The sequence below is a fragment of the Trichosurus vulpecula genome, chromosome 1 (assembly GCF_011100635.1).
Source record: "Trichosurus vulpecula isolate mTriVul1 chromosome 1, mTriVul1.pri, whole genome shotgun sequence".
NCBI classification, from domain to species: domain Eukaryota; kingdom Metazoa; phylum Chordata; class Mammalia; order Diprotodontia; family Phalangeridae; genus Trichosurus; species Trichosurus vulpecula.
This window is the reverse complement of record NC_050573.1, coordinates 141,746,824-141,771,707: the sequence shown is the minus strand read 5'-3', so window position 1 is coordinate 141,771,707 and position 24,884 is coordinate 141,746,824. Positions and strand designations below refer to the sequence as shown.

General features: G+C 38.6%; 1 protein-coding gene across 1 annotated transcript in view; it reads left to right on the top strand.

The window, feature by feature from the left end:
• Positions 1 to 321: 321 nt before the first annotated feature.
• The window catches only part of LOC118834859 (regulating synaptic membrane exocytosis protein 2-like), a 33,843-nt gene continuing 9,280 nt past the window's right edge, over positions 322 to 24,884 (top strand). The window contains exons 1-3 of the mRNA XM_036742302.1: positions 322 to 389; positions 4,515 to 4,725; positions 24,749 to 24,760. Of these exons, the coding sequence (XP_036598197.1) occupies positions 322 to 389; positions 4,515 to 4,725; positions 24,749 to 24,760 (291 nt within the window). The remainder of the gene's footprint in view (positions 390 to 4,514; positions 4,726 to 24,748; positions 24,761 to 24,884) is intronic.

Genomic DNA, 24,884 nt, shown 5'->3' with positions numbered 1-24,884 from the left:
TCAGTTCATTTCTGTTCAGTTCATATCAGTTCTATTCCACAAACTTATTAAAGTACTCTACTATACATGGCTGGTTGAAATATATTTAGATAAACTCAAATCCTGCCCTCTTGAAACTCCTATGGTCTATTTCAATCAACTTATGGCGAAGGTACCTCTTCTTCTGTGAAAGCTGGTTGATGTATCACTATTTTTTCCCATTACAATTTCTTTCCAATACAGTCCCATCCCAGGTGAGGGCATGGATTGGCACAATGTTGGGGTTACCAATCTTTCCAGGTTTTAATCTTTTTTCTTCTTTGATAAGTATTTGGAATGACGATGGGGAAAGCTGTTGATTCTAAGGAGCAAGATGTGGGAAAAGAAGATTCCTCTCAAAAGGTAGAATGGTAGAGTACATTGGCTTTCACAAGTGAAAGATGGACTCTTATTTTTCACAAAGTGTATGAAGGAGAGGGTGGTGGTGGTAGCTAACCTATACGCTAGAAAGAGTGAATCAATGGATGAAAAAAGCATTTATTCGGTGCTTCCTATGTGCTAAGCACTATGTAAAAAGTGGGGTGGGGAGGAGGAGAGTTACAAATACTAAAGCAAAAACAGTGCCTACTCTTAAGCAGCTTGCATTATAGTGGGGGAATACAACATACATAGTAGAGTGGTGGATTGGATTGGAAAATTATAGGGATGGTAAATGGAGCCATTATGAAAGTGATTAACATATTCCTTTCAAGAGCAATGGTAAAGTTGATTTGATGGTTAGCCAAGTGAGGCAGCCACCAAACAGAAGAGCCAGTACTCTGGACAGAGGTGCCAGAGATGAAAGGATTTAAACCTTTAGGGAAGTATCTGTGGTCCAAGACAGGGCTGTCCAAACTGCCTGCAGTGGGATGTATGCGGCCTGCCTACTAGCATAGAAATTTACATAAATGCTTTAGTAAAGGAAGTTGAGCTACTGCAGAGTTCTCACTAAAATGGCAAATCAAAATATATTGTCTATTGTTTCAATAAAAACTTAAGGTTGGACAGCCCTGGTCTAAGAAACAAGGCAGCTGGCAAGGTTATTGGGAAAATGGCCCAAGATTAGACATACAAATGTTTGTTGTTATATAATAGGAAAACATCATAAGTAAGATTTAGAACTTTGAAATTCTACTCTCTAGCCTCTTTTACGTCTATGTCTATTCTCTTACAAGCTAAATCCACTATTCACCTTTATCACGACTCCTCCTATCTTTCTAGTCTGTTTCTTCCACTCTGATTTTGGTTGCCTCTGTACCCATTTTTAAACCTTTAAAGTTGGATAACATACCTTCTTTGTGTACAGAGGCCATAGGTTGTCAACCCCTGCCTTGAAACCATCTGTGTATCTCTCAGAGCTATACCCAAGCACAGTGGGAGTACAGGCAGGGAAAAACAATGAGCTATTTGTGGTTAGAGTCAAGGTCAAGAAAACTATCTGTCTTCCTTATAATTTAAATATGATATGGAAAAACGAACCTCAAAATCACAGAATTTCACAGTTGGAAGGGACTTCAGTGTCCAGGTAGACCAAACTTGTGCCTGAAAAGGAATCTACTACAACATACCTGACAACTCATGATTCAGCCCTTGCTTCAAGATCTCTTATGATGGGGGACCTATTGCCTCCCTAGGGAATCCATCTTACTTTTGGATGCCTTGAATTGTTAGAAAGTTTTTTTTCTTGATTTCAGACTTAAATTTGACTCTGCAACTTACATCTCCTAGTCCTTATTCTGTCACCTGAGACCAAGCAAAAAAAGTCTTACCTATCAATTTTGGGTCCTCCCCATGTTTTGGAGAGAAGAGATACTGGAGGTAGGGAGACCCATTAGGAGGCTATTGTAATAGTCCTGGTGACAAGCTATGAAAGACTGAATAAGGATGGTAACCATGTGAGTAGAGAGAAGGGGACAGATGTGAGAGATGTGGAGGTAGAATTGATGAGATTTGGCAACTGTCTGAATACAGTGGGCAAACGACAAAGGAGAATGAATAATCAAGGATCAGTCTGAGGTTGTGAACTTGGGGCATTAGGTACCCACTCCAACAAAAATGGGAAGGTTCAGAGGGGTGGATTTTGGGCAAAAGATAATTTCTGTTTTGAACATGTTAAGTTTGCGACATCTATTAAACATCCAGATCGAAATGTCCAAAAGGTGGCTGCGGATGTGGGGCTGGAACTCAGGAGAGAGAATGGGGCTGGATATATAGATCTGTGAGTTTATCTGCATAGAGATAATAATTGAATCCATAGGAGCTGAGGAGATCACTAAGAGAGAGAAAGAAGAGAAGAAGGCCCAGGACAGAGCCTTGGGACATATCTGCCAAGATGGGGAAAGACATGGATAACAATTGACCAATGGAGACTAAGAAAGAGTAGCCACATATGTAGGAGAAGCAGCAGGAGAAAGCAGTGTCCAGAAAACCTAGAGAACAGAATATCCAGGAAGGGAGAGTGATTATTAACATTGTCAGATGTTGTAGAGAGATTGAGAAGGATGAGGAATGAAAACAGGCCATTAGATTTGGCAATCAAGAGCTCATTGGTAACTTTGGACAAAGCAGTTTCAGATGAGCGATGAGGTTGAAAGTCAGATAGAAAGGGACTGAAGAATAAGTTAGAGAAGAATAGGTGGGGGCACCAAGAGCAGACAGCTATTACAAGTGGGAGAAACTGAGGAATGAGTTTCAGGACCTCTGCAGCCCTTTTTTTCTAATAGTCACTGACTTTAGAAAAATATTTGAAGCCATTTAAAAATATTTTGAATATTTCAGAAGAAATATACTGTAAATTTAAAATTTTGTTTAGAACTAGATTAACTGAAACTTCACTTGTTTTCGGGTGGAGGTGAGATGTGGGTGTGGGTCATCTATGTTTTTAAAACTTGGCTCTACTTTTTTTTTGGTACAGTTTCTCTGGTTCCACTTCTAATATTTCGCACTATTTTGTCTGCCAACTGGTGTCCAGACTCTTGAACAGATTTAACTAATTAGTGAAGCCAATCATCCGATGTCCCTCATGATGTCTGAGTTTTGCAGGCACCACAACTGAGACTAGGTCTCAGCTATTTGGGGCTCGTGGGTCCTGGTTTTACTTTAAAAGCCAAAAGGTGGTCAGTTCCCTTCCTATCCTCTTAGTAAAAAAAACATGAAGCCATTTTTACTTGGAAACAATTTTTTAAAAATCACTCAAAAACATCATGAAGGGGCCTCCCTATACTATGAATGCCATTGAGATTTTAGAAGTAGATTCAGGAAAGTCTTAGTCTTATATTTATTTTGCCAAATGAACTTCATTTTTCATTTCTCCAAAATAATAATAGTAATGTCATGATATTGTGGAAAGGGTTGTGGACCTGCAGTGAGGAGAAAAGTGGGTTCAAATCCCATTTATGGAATTTAGTAGTATCTTCCCTGTGTGAGGGGTAAGGTAGAGGGTTACAGTGGAAAAAAACACTGTTTCTAAAGTAAGAAGATCTATTTTCAAATCTCTTGTCTGAAGATTGATGTCTAAGTGACCTTGGGCAAGTCACTTAACCTCCTTGAACCTCAGTTTCCTCTCCTATAAAATGAAGTGTCTGGATTAGGGGTCCCTTTTAGCTCTGGATTTATGGTTCTATGACCTCTCTCAGACCCATTGTTCTCATTTTAAAAATGAGATCAATAATACTTGTAGTTGATACCTCATGGGATGGTCACGAAGATTAAATGAGAAAATGTATGGAAGCTACCTTGCCAGCTGTAAAGCGCTACAAAATATAGGTTATCATCATCATCATCATCATCATCATCATCATCACAACAGGGCACCTTAAGGTTTGTGATATATCATAGCATCTGATTCTCATGACAGCCCTTTGAAACAAGTACTGCAGGCATTACTATTCCCATTTTACAGATGGGTAAACAGAGACTTTGAGAGGTTAAATAACTTGGCTGTGATCACACAACTAGCAAATTCCCAAGGTAGGATTTAGATGTAGGCCTTCTAACTCCAAGCTCAGGGCTCTTACTACTATGACGTGTTTCCTCTCCTAAGCTAGTCTTACTTATATCATTTTAAGACAGCACTTGAAAGACATAATGATATCTGGGTATTTTACAGGTAACAAGAGAAAATTTTAGAGTTGGATCCAAGTAAATCTAGTTCAATGTATCTTATGCCAACTAGATGTCAGGCTGACTTTCTCCCTATGTTTATATCTATGTGATGAATTTAGGTTTGAGCTAATATTTATAAAGAGAGCCAAACTTTCTGCAGTATTGGCATGACTGAATATCCCAAAGCCACATTCCTCTTGAAATGATCAAATTGCATTATTTTGTTTTCTACATCCTGCTAAATATTATGTCTATGTCGTTTTGAACATTTTCAAAGACTTCTCATAATAAATGTTATGTAACCTTAGGATAATTTTTTTTTTGAGAATTGAATTATTTATTTTTTTCCATTAGGAACCTAATTTCTTTTTTTCCATCTGTTTTCCTAACAGGAAGTTGCACCAGCAGTTTGAAATGTACAAGGAGCAGGTCAAGAAGATGGGGGAAGAATCCCAGCAGCAGCAGGAGCAGAAGGGGGATGCTCCCACCTGTGGCATCTGCCACAAAACAAAATTTGCCGATGGATGTGGCCATAACTGTTCATATTGCCAAACGAAATTCTGTGCGCGCTGTGGAGGGCGAGTGTCTTTGCGCTCAAACAAGGTATGTGGATGACTTGGCTTAAGCAGGATAGCCAAATTTAATGACTTGTGTTTAGCATATTTAATTATGGCCAGGTTTACAATAGCAAAATGAAACAGATAATTGAGGTCATTATTCAAATCATCCAAGCAAAAAACTCCACTTACGTCTTGTTATGTCAGGGAAAAGAAGTTTTCTTCAGGCTGAGTTATCCAGGACTTTGACTTAGTTTTCCCCTTTACTTTTGTAGGGTGCAGATTTTGGTTTTATTCCAATCTAGCCTTAGATTATAGGATCAAGTTCATAAATTTATAGATCTAGAGCTGACAGGGACATTAAATGTCATCAGGTTCAACATCTTCCTTTTACAGATGAGGAAATTGAAAGAGAAGTAGCTAGGTGGTGCAGCTTAATTGAGTTGTGGGCCTGGAGTCGGGAAGACCCAAGTTCAACTCTGGTCTCAAACACTTGCTAGGTATGTGACCTAGACATGTCATTTAACCTCTGCCTACTTAAGTCTTCTCAATTATAAAATGAGGTTATCGAGAGCACCTGCCGCACAGAGTTGTTGTGAGGATCATATGAGATAATATTCGTAAGGCATATTACCTGACACATAGTAATGTACTTAAAAAATGCTTGTTCCCTTCTCTTCTCCCTTATCCAAGGTCACACAGATAGTAAAAAAAAGCCGGGATTCAAACCCTGCTTATTTCACACTCTAAACTGAGGAATAAATAATGGTTGATGCTATTTCTCTTTTTTTTCTTGACCACCTATATATCCGAAATACGTTTAGGGGCTGCTAGGAATTTTAGAGATCACCTGATCCAAATCCCTCATTTTATAAAGGAAGAAACTAAAGCTTTGACTTTATTCCAGTCTCATCCAGCAGATTATCCAATCAGGCAGCTAGGTGGCACCGTGGATAAAATGACAGACCTGGAGTCAGGAAGACTCAGCTTCCTGAGTTCAAATCTTGCTTCAGACACTTACTAGCTGGGCAACCCTGGGCAAGTCATTTAACCTGTTTGCCTCAGTTTCCTTATCTGTAAAAGGAGCTAGAGAAGGAAATGACAAACCAGTATCTTTGCCGAGACAGCTGAAAGGGACATTATAGATTATTAGATCCAGCACCATACTTTTTTATAGATGAGGAAAGTGAAAGAGAAGCAGGTGGGTGGCATAGGTTATGACTTAAGTAACATGTGTAAGGTGTCAGAGGTGGTATTTGAACCCAGGTCCACTTATGGTGTCCTTTCCATTATGGCATATTTGTCTAAGAAAGTTCCCAGATGATTTTCAGATGTGTTTTGAAAACATTATGTTTATAAATTGGCCAGCGATAGAAAGTTTTCTAGGAAATTAGTTTTAATTTGCCAACTTTTAGTTTTAGCATGGATAATTTCCTCCATTGTTTTTCCTTTAAAAAAAAACCTACTTTCGTTCTATTCCTATTTTCATAATAAATAGGTCAAATTCATGTTGGTGGTGATAAGTTAAATATATGTAATATGTTGATTATTAGTTATTGTTAATTCTGATATTCTCCAAAGAGGATTTCTCAGTGAATTTGAGGGTTTTCTCTAAAATATTCTACAAATATCAATGTAGAATGTCCTCATGTCACTCAGAATGTCCATCTGTTGTCCTTCTGTCTTACTATATAACTACACCACCTCCTTTTCTTGACATTCATGGGTCATTCATATATAGCCAGTAAATTTCTAATCTTAGGGTCATAAAGCTAGAGCTGGGAGAGACCTCAGAGGCTCTCTAGACCAACACTCTCATTTTACATATGAAGAAACTGAAGCCCAGCTAGGTTAAGTGGTTTTTTCAATATTACCCAGGTGGCAAGTGATGGAGCTGGGATCTAAACTTGGGTCCTATGACCAGAGGTTCAACTCGTTTCTCTCCATTCCATGAGACCACCTATCCTTGATGATGACTTTCATCTTGCTTCACATGTACAAATCATTCTTGGTAACATTTCATAGATGACTTTAACCCATCACATATATGTCCACTGCCCTTTTGGGTGACTTGTGATTTTAATTCTTCTGAGGCAGTGGCATTCCATGGGTTGTGGCTGTAGAATATCACTGTTAGAATATTATCTTAGAGAGGTGAGCTTTTGTAGCATGGAGCAGCTGACCTCACTTTAGCAGATTGTTTATATTTGCTTAAATATGTAAGCTTGTGCTTACACAAATATGCTTAAGTAAAGAGGTCTACACTGAAATCAACTGTGCTTTAAGGTCCTTTAAGACTTTATGACAGCTGTTATCCTCAGTTACCTCCTCAATGTATCTTGCTAACCAATTTTATACTTACCTAGATTCTTTATGGGAAAGTATTTTAACATATTACTCTGACATCATAAGGACTATTTGCCATATCTTCTCATTATTCTTTTTTAAAATTTGGTGTGCAACTAATAATGTTCCTTCAATTCCTCTTAATTTTTCTCTTTGGATTACTACAGATTCCTACTTTGCAATTTCCCTAGGTGTCCCTTTGCAGTCACTTTATGTTCTCATTTCCCTCTTCCTCCTTTTAAACTTTAAACAGGGGTGTGCTGATAAATGTTTTATAATAGACTCCCTGAAAAAATATCTTTTCATGACATACTTTTAAGCTTAATATGAATTATCTTTTTGGAAGAGCAAAGTTTTTTTTTCTTTTTACTACCTGCATACAAAAACATATTGCACACTAAACAACCAAAACAAAAATAAAAATACTAAGGACTAACATTTGTAGTGTGTGCATAATAAATCTTCTGGAAATTCATCTTTTCAGTGGTTCTATTAACATTTTTGATGAATGAATGATTCCAGACTTCACAGAACAAATCCCCTTAACAAAAGGGGAAAAAAATCTAGTCGAGTCCTTTCATTTTACCAATGAGGAAACATAACCAGAGAGGTTAATGACTTGTTCAAGGTCAAGCAGGTGAAATTGAATACAAGTTCTCTATTTCCACTGGACCATGCAGATGAAGCAATAACATTTAATAGGTGCCTAAAAGAAAACGGTTCCTGCTTACAAGGAGCTTACATTCCATTGAGAGGATCTAAGGAGCAGCAATAACCACAGAATGGTGCATTCATGGTATCCCTTCAACTAGTCTCAACTGCCTCATATAACGGCAATGGCCTCTTACTTCTAGTAGACATTTAACACATTGCTTTGTTTCTGTCATATCTAATTATTGAATCCAGTGAAATTTGGGTAGAATATTGTTACAAAGATTTTTTAAAAAGCAGATTGCTCTTTGTAGTATAAAATTTAATTATACAGTTGTTTTTTCAAGTTAGTTTAGCAATCTGCTGATAAAGTAAGATAAAATAAGCTTTCATTTTAATTTTGTGGTTCTTCCATGTGAAGCCATCCCTAAAAAATTAATCAATTCTCTCTTGAGGACAAATTTAGAATACTGCAAAAAAAGAATAAATGAATTGCATGGCCAGATGGAGGTAACATGGCACTTCAATTTTTTTTGAAATATTAATTCATTTTTTTTGTCTAAGATGACTTATTCCAAAATTAAACTTAACTATTTAAGCAAATATAAACAATTGTGATGATACTTTGATACTTTGGAGGACCGTAGGTTCATATTCCATGATTTAGAGTCACAAAATTATAGATTTAGAGGTGAAAAGGACTTTAGAGGTCATCAATCAACCAATCAAACATTTGTTAAATGCCTACTGTATGCTAGGCACTGGGGATACAACAAGAGGCCAAAAGGCAGTCTCTGCCCTCAAGAAGCTTACAATCTATTGGGAGGACAATTTGAAAACAAATATATACAAAGCAAATGATATACAGGATAAATTATAAATAATTAACAGGGGGAAGACACTGAGATTAAGAGGGGTTGGGGAAGGCTTCCCGTAAAAGGTAGGATTTTGTTGGGTCCTAAAGGAAGCCAAGGTGGTCAGTAGTTGGAGTGAGCATGAGTGTTCTGGGCATGGGTGAGAGCCGGAGAAAATACTTGAAGCTAAGAGATGGATTGTCTCATTCAGGAACAGCCAAGACTCCAGTGTCACTGAATCAAAGAGTATGTGTCAGGGAGTGAGGAGTAAGAAGACTGGAAAAGTAGGAGGGGGCTAGGTTGTGAAAGACTGAATGCCAAATAGAACATTTTGTATTTGATCCTAGAGGTGATAGGAATCAACTGGAGTTTATTAAGTGGTGGGGTTCGGGGGGGGAGGGTGTCACATGATTGGACCTCTGCTTTAGGAAAATCACATTAGTGGCTGAATGGAAGATGGATTAGAGTGGGGAAAAACTTGAAGCAGGCACACCCACCAGTAGTCTATTGCAATAATCCAGGCCTGAGGTGATGAGGTCTATACTAGAGTAGTGGCAGTGTTAGAGGCAAAAAGGGGACATAATGGAGAGATGTTACTATTTGCCAGGCTGTGGCAATAAATTGGGTATGTATGGTGAGAATTAGTGAAGGATGACTCCCAGATTGTGGGCCTGAGGAATTGGGAAGATGATATTGCCCTCTACAGTAATAGGGAAGATACCAGGGGGAACAGTTTAGGGGAAAAGATAATGAGTTCCATTCTGGAGATATTACCTGTAAGATGTCTGCTGGACCTCCAGTTTGAGATGTCTGAAAGGTAGTTAGAGATGCAAGATTGGAGATCAGTAGAAAGATTGGTGCAGGGTAGTTAGACTTAAGAATATCAGCGGAGAGGTAGTAATTAAATCCGCTGCAGCTATGGGATCATCCATCAAGTCAAAAGTAGTATAAAGAGAGAAGAGAAGAGAAGAATACTTAGGACAGAACCCTGAAGGCCAGCTAAGATTAGAGGATGTGATCTGGTTGAAGATCCAGCAAAGGAGACAGAGAAGGAGTGATCAGATAAGTAGTGAGAGAATCAGGAGACCGGTATTCCTGAAACATAGAGGGAAAAGAGTATCAAGGAGGAGAGTGATCAACAGCATCAAAGGCTACAGAGAGGCCAAGGAGAATAAAGATTGAGAAAAGGCCATTGGATTTGGCAACTAAGAGGTCGTTAGTCACTTTGGAGAGAGCAGTTTTAGTGGAATGGTAAGGTCAGAAGCCAGGTTGTTAAGGGTTAAGAAGAGAGTGAGAAGAGAGAAAATGGGAGCACCTATTTTGGCTAGAAATTACCTATGTCCTTTTTAAGAAGTTTAGCTATGAAACGCAGAAGAGATATAGGGCTATAGTTAGTGGGGATGGAAGATCAAGTGAAGGATTTTCTCCCATATAGGGGAAACATTGCCATGTTTGTAGGCAGTAGTAAATGAGCCAGTAGACAGGGAGAGATTGAAAATAAGTGAAAGAGTAAGGTTGACGGAGGGGGCAGTATGTTGGAGGAGAAGACATGGAATGGACTCATTTGAACAAGTAGAGAGGTTAGCCTTGGTAAGGACTAAGCCCATCATGAGACAGGGAGGAGAAAGTGGCAGGAGGCATCTGAGTAATAGATGAAGAAGAGGGGAGAGAAGGGAGTTCTTGGAGGATGGCCTCAATTTTTCTGTAAAATATGAGGCAAGGTTCTCAGCTAAGAGAGTGAGGGCAGGGGGGATGCAGGGAGGTTCAAGGAGGTATAAAAAGATTTGGAAGAGCCACTGCGGAGAGTGAGATAGTGAGCTGATTAAATAGAGTTATAGTAGGATTGCCTAGCAGCAGTGAGGGCCTAGTTGAGTTTATACAGCATAACTATGAGGTAAATCTGTCAGGATGGTTGTGTGATTTTCTCTCCCTTTGCTCAGCAGCATGTGTTTAGGAGTGAAGGTGACAAAGGGTGGGAGTGATCTAAGGCTGAGTTTTGGCTTGGCGTAATTGGTATTGCTGGGGGTTAGGGATTCAAAAGAGAACAATGTAGAGTTGAACTGACTCACCAAGGGGTCAAGATGGGGAGGAGAGAGTGGTTAGTGTAAGGAAGATGACCAGGGAGAGAACTGAGGGGTTGAGGAATTGGAGGTGATGATGTGGATAAAGAGTGTGGATTTATAAGGGAAGGCAGAGGGACAGATGAAAAGCCAATGAGATTGTGGTCAGATAAGGGATTTTCAGAAGTCTTGAATATAGAGATGGTATATTTGTGGATGATAACAAGATAAAGGGTACAACCATCTTTGTGTGTATCTGTGGTGTGGTGTAGGAGTAGTTTAGGGGAGGTGAAAAGCTTGAAGAACTGAGTGGTTAGGGTTTTTGGGGGAGAGTTTTGCTGAATGTTTGCTGAATTCCCCAAGTATGAAGGCAGGAGTTGAAGAGTAGAGAAAAACTGCGATCCAGGTGTTAAACTCCTTGAGGAAGGAGGGGGAGTCACCTGGAAGCCTATAGACAACAGCTACAAGGATTTTAATTGAGTAGTGGATATGAATAGCATGAAAGTGAAATTCATAGAAGTGAGTGATGGAGGAAAGGGAAAAACTTGGAAGTGGCAATGAAGAGAATGGAGCATTCCAACTTTCCCACCTTGCTCAGTGAGCCAAGGAGAAGGAGTGGTGCAGCCAGTACTGGAGTGCGTGGCCAGGGAGGCTATGTTATCAAGGGGAAGCCAGGTTTCAGTAAGAGCTAGTAGATGGAAGGAGTGGGAGAGATACAGATTTAAGATGAAGAGAAGTTTGTTGCCTATGGAACAGGTATTCTAGAGGGCACAGTGGAATGGCTGGGTGGAATGAAGTCCAACCCTCTGATTTTGCAGAGGTGGTTTCCATGTCACTATCCATCCATCTCATCCTCTGCCATCCCCTTTTCCTTTTACTTTTAATCTTTCCCAATGGCAGGGTCTTTCCCAATGAGTCTGGTCTTGTAGAATGGATGTTAATCTGAATTTATAGAGGGAGTTTACTTATTAGGAGTTCCCTATACCAGTGGCTAAAAACAAAACCCAGAAACTGAGTATCAGATTCAAAGAAAATAGAACAGTAAGTTCTGTAGGTGAAAAAGATAATTAGTTTTAGCTGAAGCTTTTTGAAATGGATCAGATTCTGCCCTGGCCTTTCTTAGTCCAGAGCATCCTTCCCATTGAAGCAGCAAGCTTCCATTCTCCTCAGTTTCCCCATAGATGTACAGATTCCCACTGTAGAGTTGGGTCCCAGAAGGCCATGGGTTCTTTTAGTTCCACTATGCCAAGTAGCATGCTGAATGGATTGTTTTACTCCCCAATGGAGGATGACAAATTGGTAATTGGCTCTCCATAGAGGAAATGAAATTATTATTCTCTGAGTCTAACGTAGTATCTTAGAGTGACTTACTAGTATTATGATAATCCAGAATATTGGATTTAAATTATATGAAGCAACATAGACAATTCTCATGCTTTCTTTCCTAGACCTCTTCCATACTCTGTTCTTCAAACTGTTGTAAAAATAATAGCTGGCATTTATACAGCACTTTAAGGTTTGCAAAATGAGATAATGATATCTCATTTTATCCTTACAGCAACTGTGGAAGGTAAGTGCTTTTATCATCTTCATTTTACAAATGGGAAAAATAGAGGCAGACATTAAGTGACTTTCCCAGGATCACGCAGTTAGTAAGTGTCTGAGGCTGGCTTTGAACTGAGGTCTTCCTGACTCCAGGTCTAGCACTCTTTCCACGGTAACACCTAGCTACCTTGTGCCCTGATGACTACATGCTTTGGTCTAGGACCATGATTCCACCTAAAGAAAGGCAACGGGATAGCAGAGAACCTTGAGTTTGTGTCATGTGGAAATCAGTTGAAAGATCTGGGGATGACTAACTTGGAGAAAATACGGCAGTTTTCAAGGATTGAATGGTCATGGGAGAAGAGGGATTAGACATTTTCAGGAGACCTTGAGGGCAGAAATAGGAGAAATGGGTAAAAATTGCAAAAAGACAATTTTAGGTTCAACATTAGGAAGAGCTTCCTGATGAGTTAAGTCATATAAAAATAGGTGCTTGGGAGGTACTACTATCTTCCCTGCAGTTTCTCCTGGTGCCTTCAACTGCTAATGCCTTTCTTATCTATCTTGTATTTGTTTTGTATTTAGTTTGTATATACATATACATACACATATACACACATGTAAACTCTTTTCTCCAACAGACTATAAGGTCCTAGAGAGAAGAGACCCTCTTTTTTAATCTTTGTTTTCTGAGTTTGGCACATAGTGTGTGCTTAATAAGGGGCAGTTAGATGGTCGGGTTGATAGAACACTAGGCTTGGAGTCAGGAAGATCTGAGTTCAAATCTAACCTCAGACACTCACTAGCTATGTGATCCTGGGCAAGTCACAACCCCTATTTGCTTAAGTTCCTCATCTGTAAAATGGGGCCACACTAGAGAAGGAAATGGCAAACTACTCTAGTATCTTTGCTAAGAAAACCTCATGAACATGTGCTTAATAAATACGTGTTGATTGGTTGACTGATTAAGAGGTGGCCTAGTGTTTTATTGCAGTCAGGAAGACCTGATTTTCAGCCCCCCCCCAAATACTTTCTAGCCTTGTGACCCTAAGCAAGAAAGTCAATCTCTCAACCTCAGTTTCCTCGTTTGTAAAATGGTGATAATAGCACCTACTTCATAGGGTTGCCAGGAGAATCAAATGACTTGAGTAAATAGAAAACGCTTTCCAAACCTTGACATTTTACATAAATGCTAGTTATTAATCTAGTGTGTTCTTCCTCATTGGAGTTTGTCCTTAAGCAAAGGCTCAATAACCACATCCCCAACATGTTATATATGGAGACCTTGTTGAGCTATGGTTTAGACTGAGAGCCATTGGGTTCTCTGCCAATTCTGAAATTTGGTGAGTCTGTGACTATTTGCTTGATTTTGTGAAAATGGCAGTCCAATTTCATGAATTGGTGAATTGTAAAGATGAACTAAGCTTTACCAGTCAGAGTGTCTGACCATGTGAAACTCAGAGTAAGCAATCTGATGTTAATGTAGAAGGAGCCAGCAGAGAGATTTTGCAGGAGTGGGAAAGATGTTTTTCAAAATGATTGTAGAAGAAAGAATTAGAAGATAGATAGCTTATGATGGTGTATGAAAAGAGAACCCTCCTACTAATGATAGCTCACACGTATATAGTGTTTTATAATTCCATTTAACATTTGTTAAATATTAAGTGTCTACTATGGATAGTGTGGCATTGTACTAGACAAGGACAGGGATATATACATATATACATATGTATACATATACGTAAGTATGTGATGCAGTTCTTTCCCTCAAGGAAATGATAGTATAATAAGTTAGATATGTAAACCACAAATAAAATAGACATTTCTATATGCAGATAAAAAGAAAGGATTATTCACGAAACTGAAATTTTCGATTACATATAACTCACTTTTCTAAAATTCAATGTATAACTTGTAGTTATTCTTCCTTTTGATTTTCCTTCTGTTCTGTTTTCTGCTTTAAAAAAGGTGGCCCAGTGTCCCTCTTATTTCCTTTTTTGTTGTTGTTATAACCCCATCCTTTTATTCCTTTCCTATCGGAAAAAGAAAAACAAAGCCCTTGTAACAAATATGCATAGTCAAACAAAACAAATTCCCATTTGGCTGTATCTAAAAATGAGTGTCCTGTTTTTCATCTTGAGTTCATCACCTTTCTGTCAAGAAGAGGGTAATATCATGTTTCATCATTAGTCCCTGTAATATATACATTCTCATGCTCTGAGTCACATGACCAGTCCATTGTTTTCTTCCATGTATTTCTTAGAAGACATCCTTTACACCCAACTTCTCCTTTGCAATCCTTTGTTTGGAAGATGTTGCATTCTGCCCTCTACATATACATCTCCATTCCTCTTTGGGTGATCTTCATCTTCAATTCTTCAGCAACTTATAGACATTAACTACCTGTCAGTGATTTCAATGTCAGTCTGAAAATAAGGCCCATAATATTCAAAACAATTCATGACAAAAACAGTTGGTTGTACTTTCCATAGTTTTACTTCAAAATGGCAGCCTTGATAGCAATCTTCTCATGTCTGATAGTAGAATTAGCCTTCATTCAATTGTATTCAATTCTTTTAAAGAATGACCCCAAAATCTACTTTTCCACTGGCACCCATCTCTTTCCAATTAGTTTTATCTTTTCCCTTTGACTCCTCTACTTGAATTTTTTTTATGTCATCACAAGCTGAATATGGCAATTTCTCTCTCTCCCACCCTCCCCAAGACCTGCCTTTGGTTCCATTTCCCCCTCACTAGGAAAGAAGATTTAGTCTTTCCCTCTGTAAAGAATGTAATTTCTATGCCATGTTGTATTTCTTTATTAACAGAGTGCCTTAGAATGGCACTTTTGCAGCATCACTAAGACTAGGAGCTGGAAGACTTTGATTTGAATCTTATCTTTGCCTTATACTATCTCTTTGGTCATGAGTAAGCTACATGACCTACGTGAATATCAGCCTTCTCACCTACAAAACAATAATAGTAATAATACTTATGCTCCCAACCTTATAAGATTGTTGTAAATAAAGGGCCTTATAAACCCAACTTCCCGTTTCCCCTTTAGATCATCCAGGCTCAAAACCTCAGGATTATCTTTAATTTTTCCCCTTCCCTTACCCCAGTTTCCAGTCACTTGCCAAGTCTTGTTGATTCTGCATCAGCAATAGCTCTTGTATCCACTCTCTCCTTTCCACTCACACTGTTACCAGATTATTTCAGTCTTCATTACCTTTCTTCTGCTCATAAATCTTTAGTGATTCCCTGCAGCCTGTGGGATAAAATACAAACAACTTAGTCTGGCATTTAAGGCTCTCTAGAAACTGGCACTAAACTACCTTCCTGATCATATTTCAAACTTCTCACCCTGTAGGAGGGAAACCAGCATTTATTAAGCAACTACTCTGTGCCCAGCACTGTGTAAAGCACTTAAACATATTATCTCATTTAATCCTCACAACAACCCTGTCTCTATTTTACAGATGAGAACACTGAGGCAGACAGAGGTTTAAGTGACTTGTCTAGGGTCACACAGCTAGTAAGCATCTGATTCCAGGTTTGATACCATCATTCTTGATAACATCACTGCAGAAGCAAAATGGAGGTACTCCTGACTGAAAGCTATTTGGCAATTTTTCTTTGATTAATGACTTTTTACAACCAGGGAATTCATTACCAAGCAAGCAGCCTTGTGGTAGAGCTTCTCTATACTTAGGTAGACTGGTCCTCAAAGTAGACACAATCTATTGGTTGGAATCATACTTGAAATCTTTCCAATCTTTGCCACAGCTTGTGCTTTTTGTGCATAATGTTTGCCTCCTAGTTTCCTGTCTTCCTTTGAGTCCCAGCTAAAATCTACAGGAATCCTTTCCTGCTCCTTCTTCATTCTAGTACCTGCCCCCGTTGATTATTTCCAATTTTTCATCTATGAAGCTTATTTGTACTTAGTTGTTTGTGTGTTGTCTCTCCCATTAGACTGTGAGCTCCTCAAGGTCAGGTCTATCTTTTGCCTTTGTATCTTCAGCACTTGGCACAATGCTTGGCACATAGTAGGCACTTAATACTTTTTTATTTCTTTCTTTATTTTTAGTTTTATATTCAGTTCTACAAGCTTTGGAGTTTTAAAAGTTCTTCCCCTTCCTTCCCTCCCCCCTCTCCAAGACAGCATTCAGTCTGATACAGATTCTACGTATACATTCATATTAAACATATTTTCACATTAGTCATGTTGTAAAGAAGAATTATAACCAATGGAAAAAAACTACGAGAAAGAAGAAACAAAACAAAACAAAATAGGAAAGAGAGAGCAAATGGTATTCTTTGATCTTCATTCAGACTCCTTAATTCTTTCTCTGGATATGGATAGCATTTTCCATCATGAGCCTTTTGAAGTTGTCTTAGAACCTTGCATTGCTGAGAAGAGCCAAGTCTATCAAAGTTAGTCATTGCACAGTATGGCTGTAACTGTGTACAGTGTTCTCCTGGTTCTGCTCCCCTCACTCAGCATCAGTTCATATAAGTCTTTCCAGGTTTTTCTGAAGTCTGCCTGCTCATCATTTCTTATAGCACAATAGTATTCCATTACATTCATATACCACAACTTGTTTAGCCATTCCCCATTTGATGGGCATCCCCCTCAATTTCCAGTTCTTTGCCACCACAAAAAAGCTGCTATAAATATGTTTGGACATGTGGGTCCTTTTCCTATTTTTATGTTCTCTTTGGAATATAACCCTAGAAGTGGTGTTGCTGGGTTTAGTAATTTTTTTTATTAACTTACAGGTTAATGTCCATGTTATGATGAGGCTTCAGACTGGGACTTTGGGAAGGCTTTGGGGCCCTTGGTGACCAATACATTGAAGCTGAAATTTGAACCTACACTAAGTGAATAAATGCAAAGCAATGTTAACTGGAAGGGATATACTTTAATTTGCTAATTTAGGCATACATTATGGCTATTTCATAAGGAGCTTTCACTAATAAAGAGTCCAGTTAGTCCAGTTAGACTTATCACTTAGTAAATACATCCTAGAGAGCTTCCTGAGCTATTTACAGGCTTGCACAATCATACAGCTATTGCTATTCATAGCAGCTAACGTTTATGTAGCACCTAAGGTTTGCAGATCACTTTACACATGTCACCTCATCTGATCCTCACAACATTTTGAGGTACATGCTTTCACTCTCTCCAAAGTAAGGTGAGGAAACTGAAAGTGTTTCCTAGTGAGGAAACAGGTGAGGGTGAGAGAGATGCCCAGCATTGCAGAGCTAATAAGTGGCATTTGATTGGCACTTCATAGGATGGGTGTGTATTTAGTGGTTAGAGAATGTGTCTAGGGCAGAGGACATTACAGACATAGGAAAAAATGTGGACAAAGACAAAAAAGCGCAAGGTAGGTGTGGAGGGTGATGAGTCGTTCAGTTTGTATAGGGTATGGAGAAAATGGAAGGAAGCATAGGATTATAAGATGCCTGAGTTAGAAGGGACATAGATATGATCCAGCTTTTATCAACACATACCTGACACTTAGTGAGAGCTTTGCAGCTGGGGAAGAAGGGAAGCTACCTCAGATCTGACTCCAGGTACAGTACTTCTTCAGCTACCTCATGAGACAAAGCTTGGAAGGGAGAGTGGCAACAGGAGAAGGAGTCAAAACATTACTTAGTGAGCAAAAATCCCTGCCAAAGAAAGGGCTTTGAGCCAAAGAGTGGCCTGAGCACATTTATGCATTAGGAAAAGGTCTGCCAGCAGTACAAAGAATGGATTGGAGGAGGTACAAGTTAGAGATGAGAAGACCTGTTAGGATGGCATTGAAAGAGTCTGGACAAGTGTTAATGAGCATCTATACTTTCATGGTGGCAATGGGAACAGAGAAAAGGGGACAACTGGAAGAAATATTTGGGAGGTAATATAATAACTGATTGGATATGTGAAGAGAACCTAATTTTGATGGAAAAGCCCTGAATTTGGAATCAGAGAAACAGATCAAATCCTGACTTTACTACTTAATATCTATATGGCAGTAGGCAAGCCACTTCAATTCTCTGAACCTCAGTTTCCTTGTCCGAAAAATGAACAGTTAGATGAGATCTCAAAGGTCCTTTCTGGCACTAAATACTTTAATCCTGTAAGGAAGATAAAAGTAAAAAATGATAATGCTTGGGCAGTCAGTCAACAAACATTCTTTAAGCACCCACTCTGTGCCAGGCGCTGTGGTAAATGATGAGGATGAAAAGAAAGGCAAAAATAAAAAAGTTCCTACTCTCAAGTAGCTAGGTGGCACAGTGGATAGAGCACTGGGCTTGGAGTCAGGAAGATTCATCTTCCCGAGTCAAATCTGGCTTCATTCACTTACTAGCTGTGTGACCCTGGGCAAGTCATTTAACCCTGTTTGCCTCAGTTTCCTCATCTGTAAAATGAGCTTCAGAAGGAAATGGCAAACCACTCCAGTATCTTTGTCAAGATAAACCTGAATGGGGTCATGAAGAGTTGGACATGAATGAACAATAACACAACAACCAACAGTCTCAAGCAGCAGATAGTCTAATGAGGGAGACTACATGCAAACAACTATATACAAACAGCATAAATTAGGGTAATCTCAGAGAGAAGAAACTAAGATTAAGGAGGACAGGGAAGGGCTTCTTGTAGAAGGCAGAACTTACCTGAGACTTGAGAGAAGACAGGGAAGCTAAAAATCAGATGAGGAAGGAGAACATTCAAAGCATGGGGAACAGTCAGGGAAAATACTTAGAACTGTGAGACAGAGTGTCATGTGCTAGTGTCACTGGATCAAAATAATTCATGGAAAAGAATAAGGTATAAGAAGATTGGTAAGATAGAAAGGGGCCAGATTTTGAAGGGCTTTAAAAGCCAAACAAAAGATTTTATATTTGACTCTGGGGGTAACAGGGAGCTACTAGAGTTTATTGAATAGTGTTGGATTTGGCATAAGAGGACCTGGGTTAAGACTCCTGCTCTGACACTTCCTAGATCTACAACCTTAAGGCAAGTTTTTTTTACACTTCCTCTGTTTTACTTTTCTCACTTGTAGAATGATGGCATTAGACTAGATGGCATTAGGCTAGACCCCTTCTCCTTTAAATATATATGTATATATATATGTATATATATATATATATTTTAAGGGGGGGAGGCAAGGCAATTGGGGTTAAGTGACTTGCCCAAGGTTGCACAGCTAGTAAATGTGTCAAGTGTCTGAGGCTGAATTTGAACTCAGATCCTCCTGACTCCAGGACTGGTTCTCTACTCACTGAGCCACCTAGCTGCCCCTAAATATATATTTTTGAACACCAAGATTCAAATATAGGAGCCCAGGTAGATGGTGGTAATATAGATAGAAATTATATGATCCTAGGTCATGGATTTCAAGATTTCAAGATATAAGGGACATTAGATATCATCATAACTCAACTGCAACACCCCCCCAGTTTTATAGATGAGGAAGCCGAGGTCTAGAGAGGTTAAGCAACTTTTCAAAAACACACAGATGGTAAGTGGAATAACTAGGGTCACAGAAGGAGGAAAATGATTTGGGGAAATTGTCTTGACCATTTTGAGTTTCAAGTGCTTTGCAGATGCCCAGGTTAAGATGTCCAAATGAAGTCGGAGATGCGGGTATGGAGCTCAGAAGAGGAGATACAGATTTGGGATCCATGGGAGCTGAAGCCATGGGAGTTCATTAGATTGTTTTTAACAAACGTTCATTGTATTCATTTAAACACCTGAGTTCAAATCCTACCCAACACTTTCTAGCTGTGTGGCCCTTGGCAAGTCACTTAACCTCTCAGTCTCAGTTTCATGGTATATAAAATGGGAATGATAATAGCATCTATCTTTTTTGGTTGTTGTGAGGATGAAATGAGATCATGTATGTAAAGATCTTTGCAACTCTTAATGCTGTATGCTTCCAAATAGCACATAATGCTAAAAATCCTTAAAACCATATAAATGCTAGCTATTATTATTTTAAAGAAGTATGTCCTCAGTGCTTACTGTGTCCAGAGCACTGTTAGGTTTTGGGTGAGGTCGAGAGTTTAGCTGCTACATGGTCCCCATCCTGATGAAAGTACTACTGTTACTACTACTATCATAGGTTGTAGTAATTGCAATAAACTAAAGAATATTCCATTCACCTGCCAATGATTGGCAATAGAAATAGAAGTACAGACATTCTCTGAATGATAAATTTGCTGATGTTGAGGCTCACTTATGCAGCCCTATACAATCTACCAAGGTTTTCCCTCATGACAGTGCCTTGAAATTGGTATTGCATTTGATGAAGGAGGAACTTGAGGCTTGGAAAAGTTAAATGACTTGCTCATAGTAGGGTAGCCAGTAAGTAGCAGAACCTGGGTTCAAACCTCAGCCTTCTGACTTTATGGCCTATGCTTTTCCCATTACATCGTGATAGTTAATAGCATTTTAGGTCTTAGAATTAGCAGTTATTTGGTCTCTCACTGAAACGGGCGGGTCCTTGCGTTTAACACATTCTCACGCTCTGCTTCTGGCTAACTCAATCCTTCAGGCCTCATAAACAGAGGCATGGTGTCCAAAATGAGAGGTGGCAGTCCCAGAAAGTATAAGGGAGCAATCTATGTGCTGCTGCTGCTGCTGCTGCTATTACTACTACCACTACCACTACTACCACTACTACTACTGTCACCGCCACCATCACCACCATTACTGGTCATAGCCATTGCCACGATCTAAGAAGCATTCCTGTATTATGTCTCTATGTCTATCCTCTCGTTCTTCTCCATCCTCCTTTCTTTCTAGCACTTTGTTTCCCATGTGTAGAAATTCATGGGGCTCAGAATTGTGCCAGTCAGACTGACCGTATCTTTCAAGGCTCTGTCATCACTGCTTCAGAATTATTGAGGTTCGGTATCAGGAGCCAGATCCTCACAGTTCTCTGACCAGCTCCACAGACATAAGTCTGCCCCTGACTCATGCTATAACCCAATGTCCTAATGTGTTCATAACTTAGTATTCACTTACACACTCTGAAAATAGAATTGACTCAGAGAGTCTACCCAGAGTCTCCAAATGTGCTCTTAGTTTGCCTGGGCATTCACCCCTCGACACTCCCTGAAAATCAATCTCTCCAACCAACACAGCTAATCACCGGCTCAGCACTGAACACTCTCACCAGTTCTATACAGCTGCTTCATTTCACTAATTACTCTTTCCACTTTCATACAGTCACTCAAACTGAACACTAATGCTGTGTTTTCCATGCACTCAAAGTTTGCCAGACCTTATGTCACACGAACCCAAGGGATGATTTCTTAACAAGTCTATTCTAACAATTATCAGCATCAAGAGAACATTCTGTCACTTTCTTTCAGTTTGGTGAGTACTTCACACCTGCAATCTACTGGGAATCTTCCTCCCTTTAATAAACTAGGCTGCCATCTCTTCAAAATCCACCAAAAAACTCCCCGAGGGCAGAGATTATTTCATTTATCTCGTCAAATCATCTACATCAAATATAGTGCCTGGCACATAGGAGATACTTAATAAATACTGGATGAAGGAATAAATGAAATCTATGATCTGACTTTAGGGAGCCTATTATTCCTTATTTCAGGAAATCAGCCTAAAAGGGTATATAGCAGTAACATTGCAAAATGAAATGAGTAGGATTTAATAAGTAGGCAGTGTGCCATAGCGATAGACAGCTGGCCTTGGAGTCAGAAAGACCTGAGTTTATGTCCTTCTGACATGTACTAACTGAGTCATTGTTCTAGGCCAGTGGTATCAAACTCAAATAGAAATGGATCCTCACAAGCTGCATTAGAAAGCCACAAATTAATATTATCTATATCTTACTGTATTTTAATTTATTTTTGTTAAACATTTCTCAATTATATTTTAATCTAGTTCTGGGGATGCTTGGGAGCATTGGGAGCTGGGGACAGTGAGTTGTACACCTCTGCTCTAGGCAATTCTCTAAGACTATATATAAGTTGCAGAGAAGGTCCTGAACTGAATTGGTAGAGGGAGTTTCCTCATTAGGGAATTTCCTATGCCAATGAAATAATTGATTCAGTACCTTTTCCTGTCCTATAAAGTCCATGGTAACGAAGTACTAGAAATAACATCTACATACATTTTCACAGATCAGAGCATTGTTTCTTATTTCAAATAATGACAATTTCTAAAAGTATAATAGAGAGATATTTCTTGTTAAAACAAGTTTTTTTTAAAATATCTTTTTTAACATCATCATATTTTCCCCCAGGATCCCCCCTTTATTCTACCAAGAGAACCAACAAATAATATTTCTTAAAGAAAAAAAGAAGTCAGCACAAGTGATCCACATATTGAAAAAGTCACAAAACTTGTATAATGCGGAAAACTTGCGAACCTCCCATCTCTATGAGAGGAAAGATTAATGGTGACTTCTCATATCTCTTCCTTTGACTCATGTTTTATTTTTATATTCTTGTAACATTCATTTTTGATTTTTTGTTGTATGAATCTTTCCATTTTCATTGCTGTAGTTATTGTATATGTTGTTTTCTTGCTTCTGCCTACTTAATTGCATCAGTTCATGTAGATCTTTCCAAGCTTCTCTGTCTTCATCACATTGATAATTTCATACAGCACAGTAATGTTTTATTCCTTTCCATTCCATTGCATTCATATACCACAATGTGTTTAGCCGTTCTGTAACTAGTGGACATCTCCTTTGTTTTCATTTCTTTGCTATTGCAAAAAGTACTGCTCTAAATATTTTGGTATATATGAGGACCTTTTTTTCAATGGCTTCCTTAGGCCCAGTAAGGGGGCCTCTGGTTCAAAGGTTATGAACATTTTAGTCACTTTGTGTCATTACAAATTGCTTTCCAAAATGATCATACCATTTCATAGCTTCATCAGAAATATAGTAGTGTGCCTATCATTCCTTAACCCCTCCAACATTGACTATGGCCATTTTTGGTCATCTTTGCCAGGGGAGGTACTTCTTATTGTCCTTTTACATACATCTCTCTCTGTCTCTGTCTCTCTTTTTATAAGCATGCATATATGTATACAGGCATGTATGTGCTGGATGCTTCTATCCATCATCTATTTATCTATTGAAAGAGAAAAAGAAATGTTGTGGTATGGTCATGAAAATGGAAGGGAGATGTTTGAAGTGTAGTCATCACTTTGTCTGACCAAGATGTGAAAAAAGTATTCATATATTTTAGATCATAAAAGCATGAAATGAGCATTAATGATGGCCAAAAGTCATATTGCATCAGCTAGGTGGTGCAGTGGATAGAGCACTGGCCCTGGAGTCAAGAGGACCTGATTTCAAATCCAGCCTCAGACACTTGGCACATGCTAGCTTTGTGACCCTGGGCAAGTCACGTAACCCCAATTGCCTCACCAAAGTGCTTATTGAACTTTTCTTACATGAATCTATATTTCAAGATTGTAACTTAAAGAAGAGATGTAGTATAATGAGTTGGACAGGAAGCTGCTCTCAAAGCCAGGAAGGCCTGGGTTCATATCCTGCCTCTGACACATATTGGCCATATGATCCTGTGTAAATGACTTATTAAACATTTATTAAATGTTCTAGACCAGCAGTGTCAAACTCAAATAGCAATGGGGCTGCTAATTTACATATAAGTATACCGTCAGGCCACATATTGACTTCAAAAATGTAATGTTATCTATGTTTTATTATATTATTTTGTTAAATATTTCCCAATTACATTTTAATCTGGTTCTGAGTGGTGCTCAGGATTGTTGTAAATGCTGCTATGTGGGCTGCAGGTTTGATACCTAATGGAGCTCCTCACATTCTCTGAAACTTATAGTCAGAGTTGCAACCCTGTCAGGGTTCTGACTTATAGTCAGAGACTTGCAATACTGACTATAAGTTTCAGAGAATATGCTGACCTGAATTAGTAAAGGGAGTCTCCTCATCCAGGAATTACCTATACCAGTGAAATCACAGGTGTAATCCTTATCCTTACTGAAAGAAATGGTCACATGCTATGTGGAAAAATGTTAGTTTCATTATTAGAATTTTATCATCAGTGATTTTTTCAATAGTAAAAGCTTCTTTTAATTAGTAAGACACAGCCCACTGTGGTTTAATAAAGGTAAAATGAGCTTTAGCAACAATATAAAAACTTCAAATGCAAACAGAATTTTTACTGTTAGGATGAGGCTCTATAATATTTAGGTGGAAAACTAAGAATAGTGTGTGTTTATTGCCTGTGTATACAGAATCTTTCTCATGATTTTGTCAATTTTTCTGTTAGAGACTAATTATTCAGGAAATCATTTGTTCATGTAGAAATCTTTTTCTGATTACATTGGGGAATTAATTTGCTCTTGTGGAAATAGTTCTGTTTGCATGAATCTTACTACTTACTACAAAACACAGCATGCTCTTTAAACTTTAAATAAAATTGTTATATTATTCTTTTCTTATCACAGTTTTCACAGTTGAATTAAATGGTGTTATTTTAGACTTTTCTAAAATTTATTATTTATTAACACTCCTATTTGCTTTCAGAATGGTAGTAATTCTTTCTTTTTCTTTCTCTGTCCTTTCTTTCTTGCTTTCATGGACCTTCCCACCAGGAGGACAAAGTGGTTAGAGCCTTTTTCTGTTTTATACTATTTATTAATAATAGTGCTGTTGATAATTTCACAATTAGAATTTATAATTATTTTGTTATTTTTAAGAGATGATGCATGAGAATTGCTTTTCATTAAG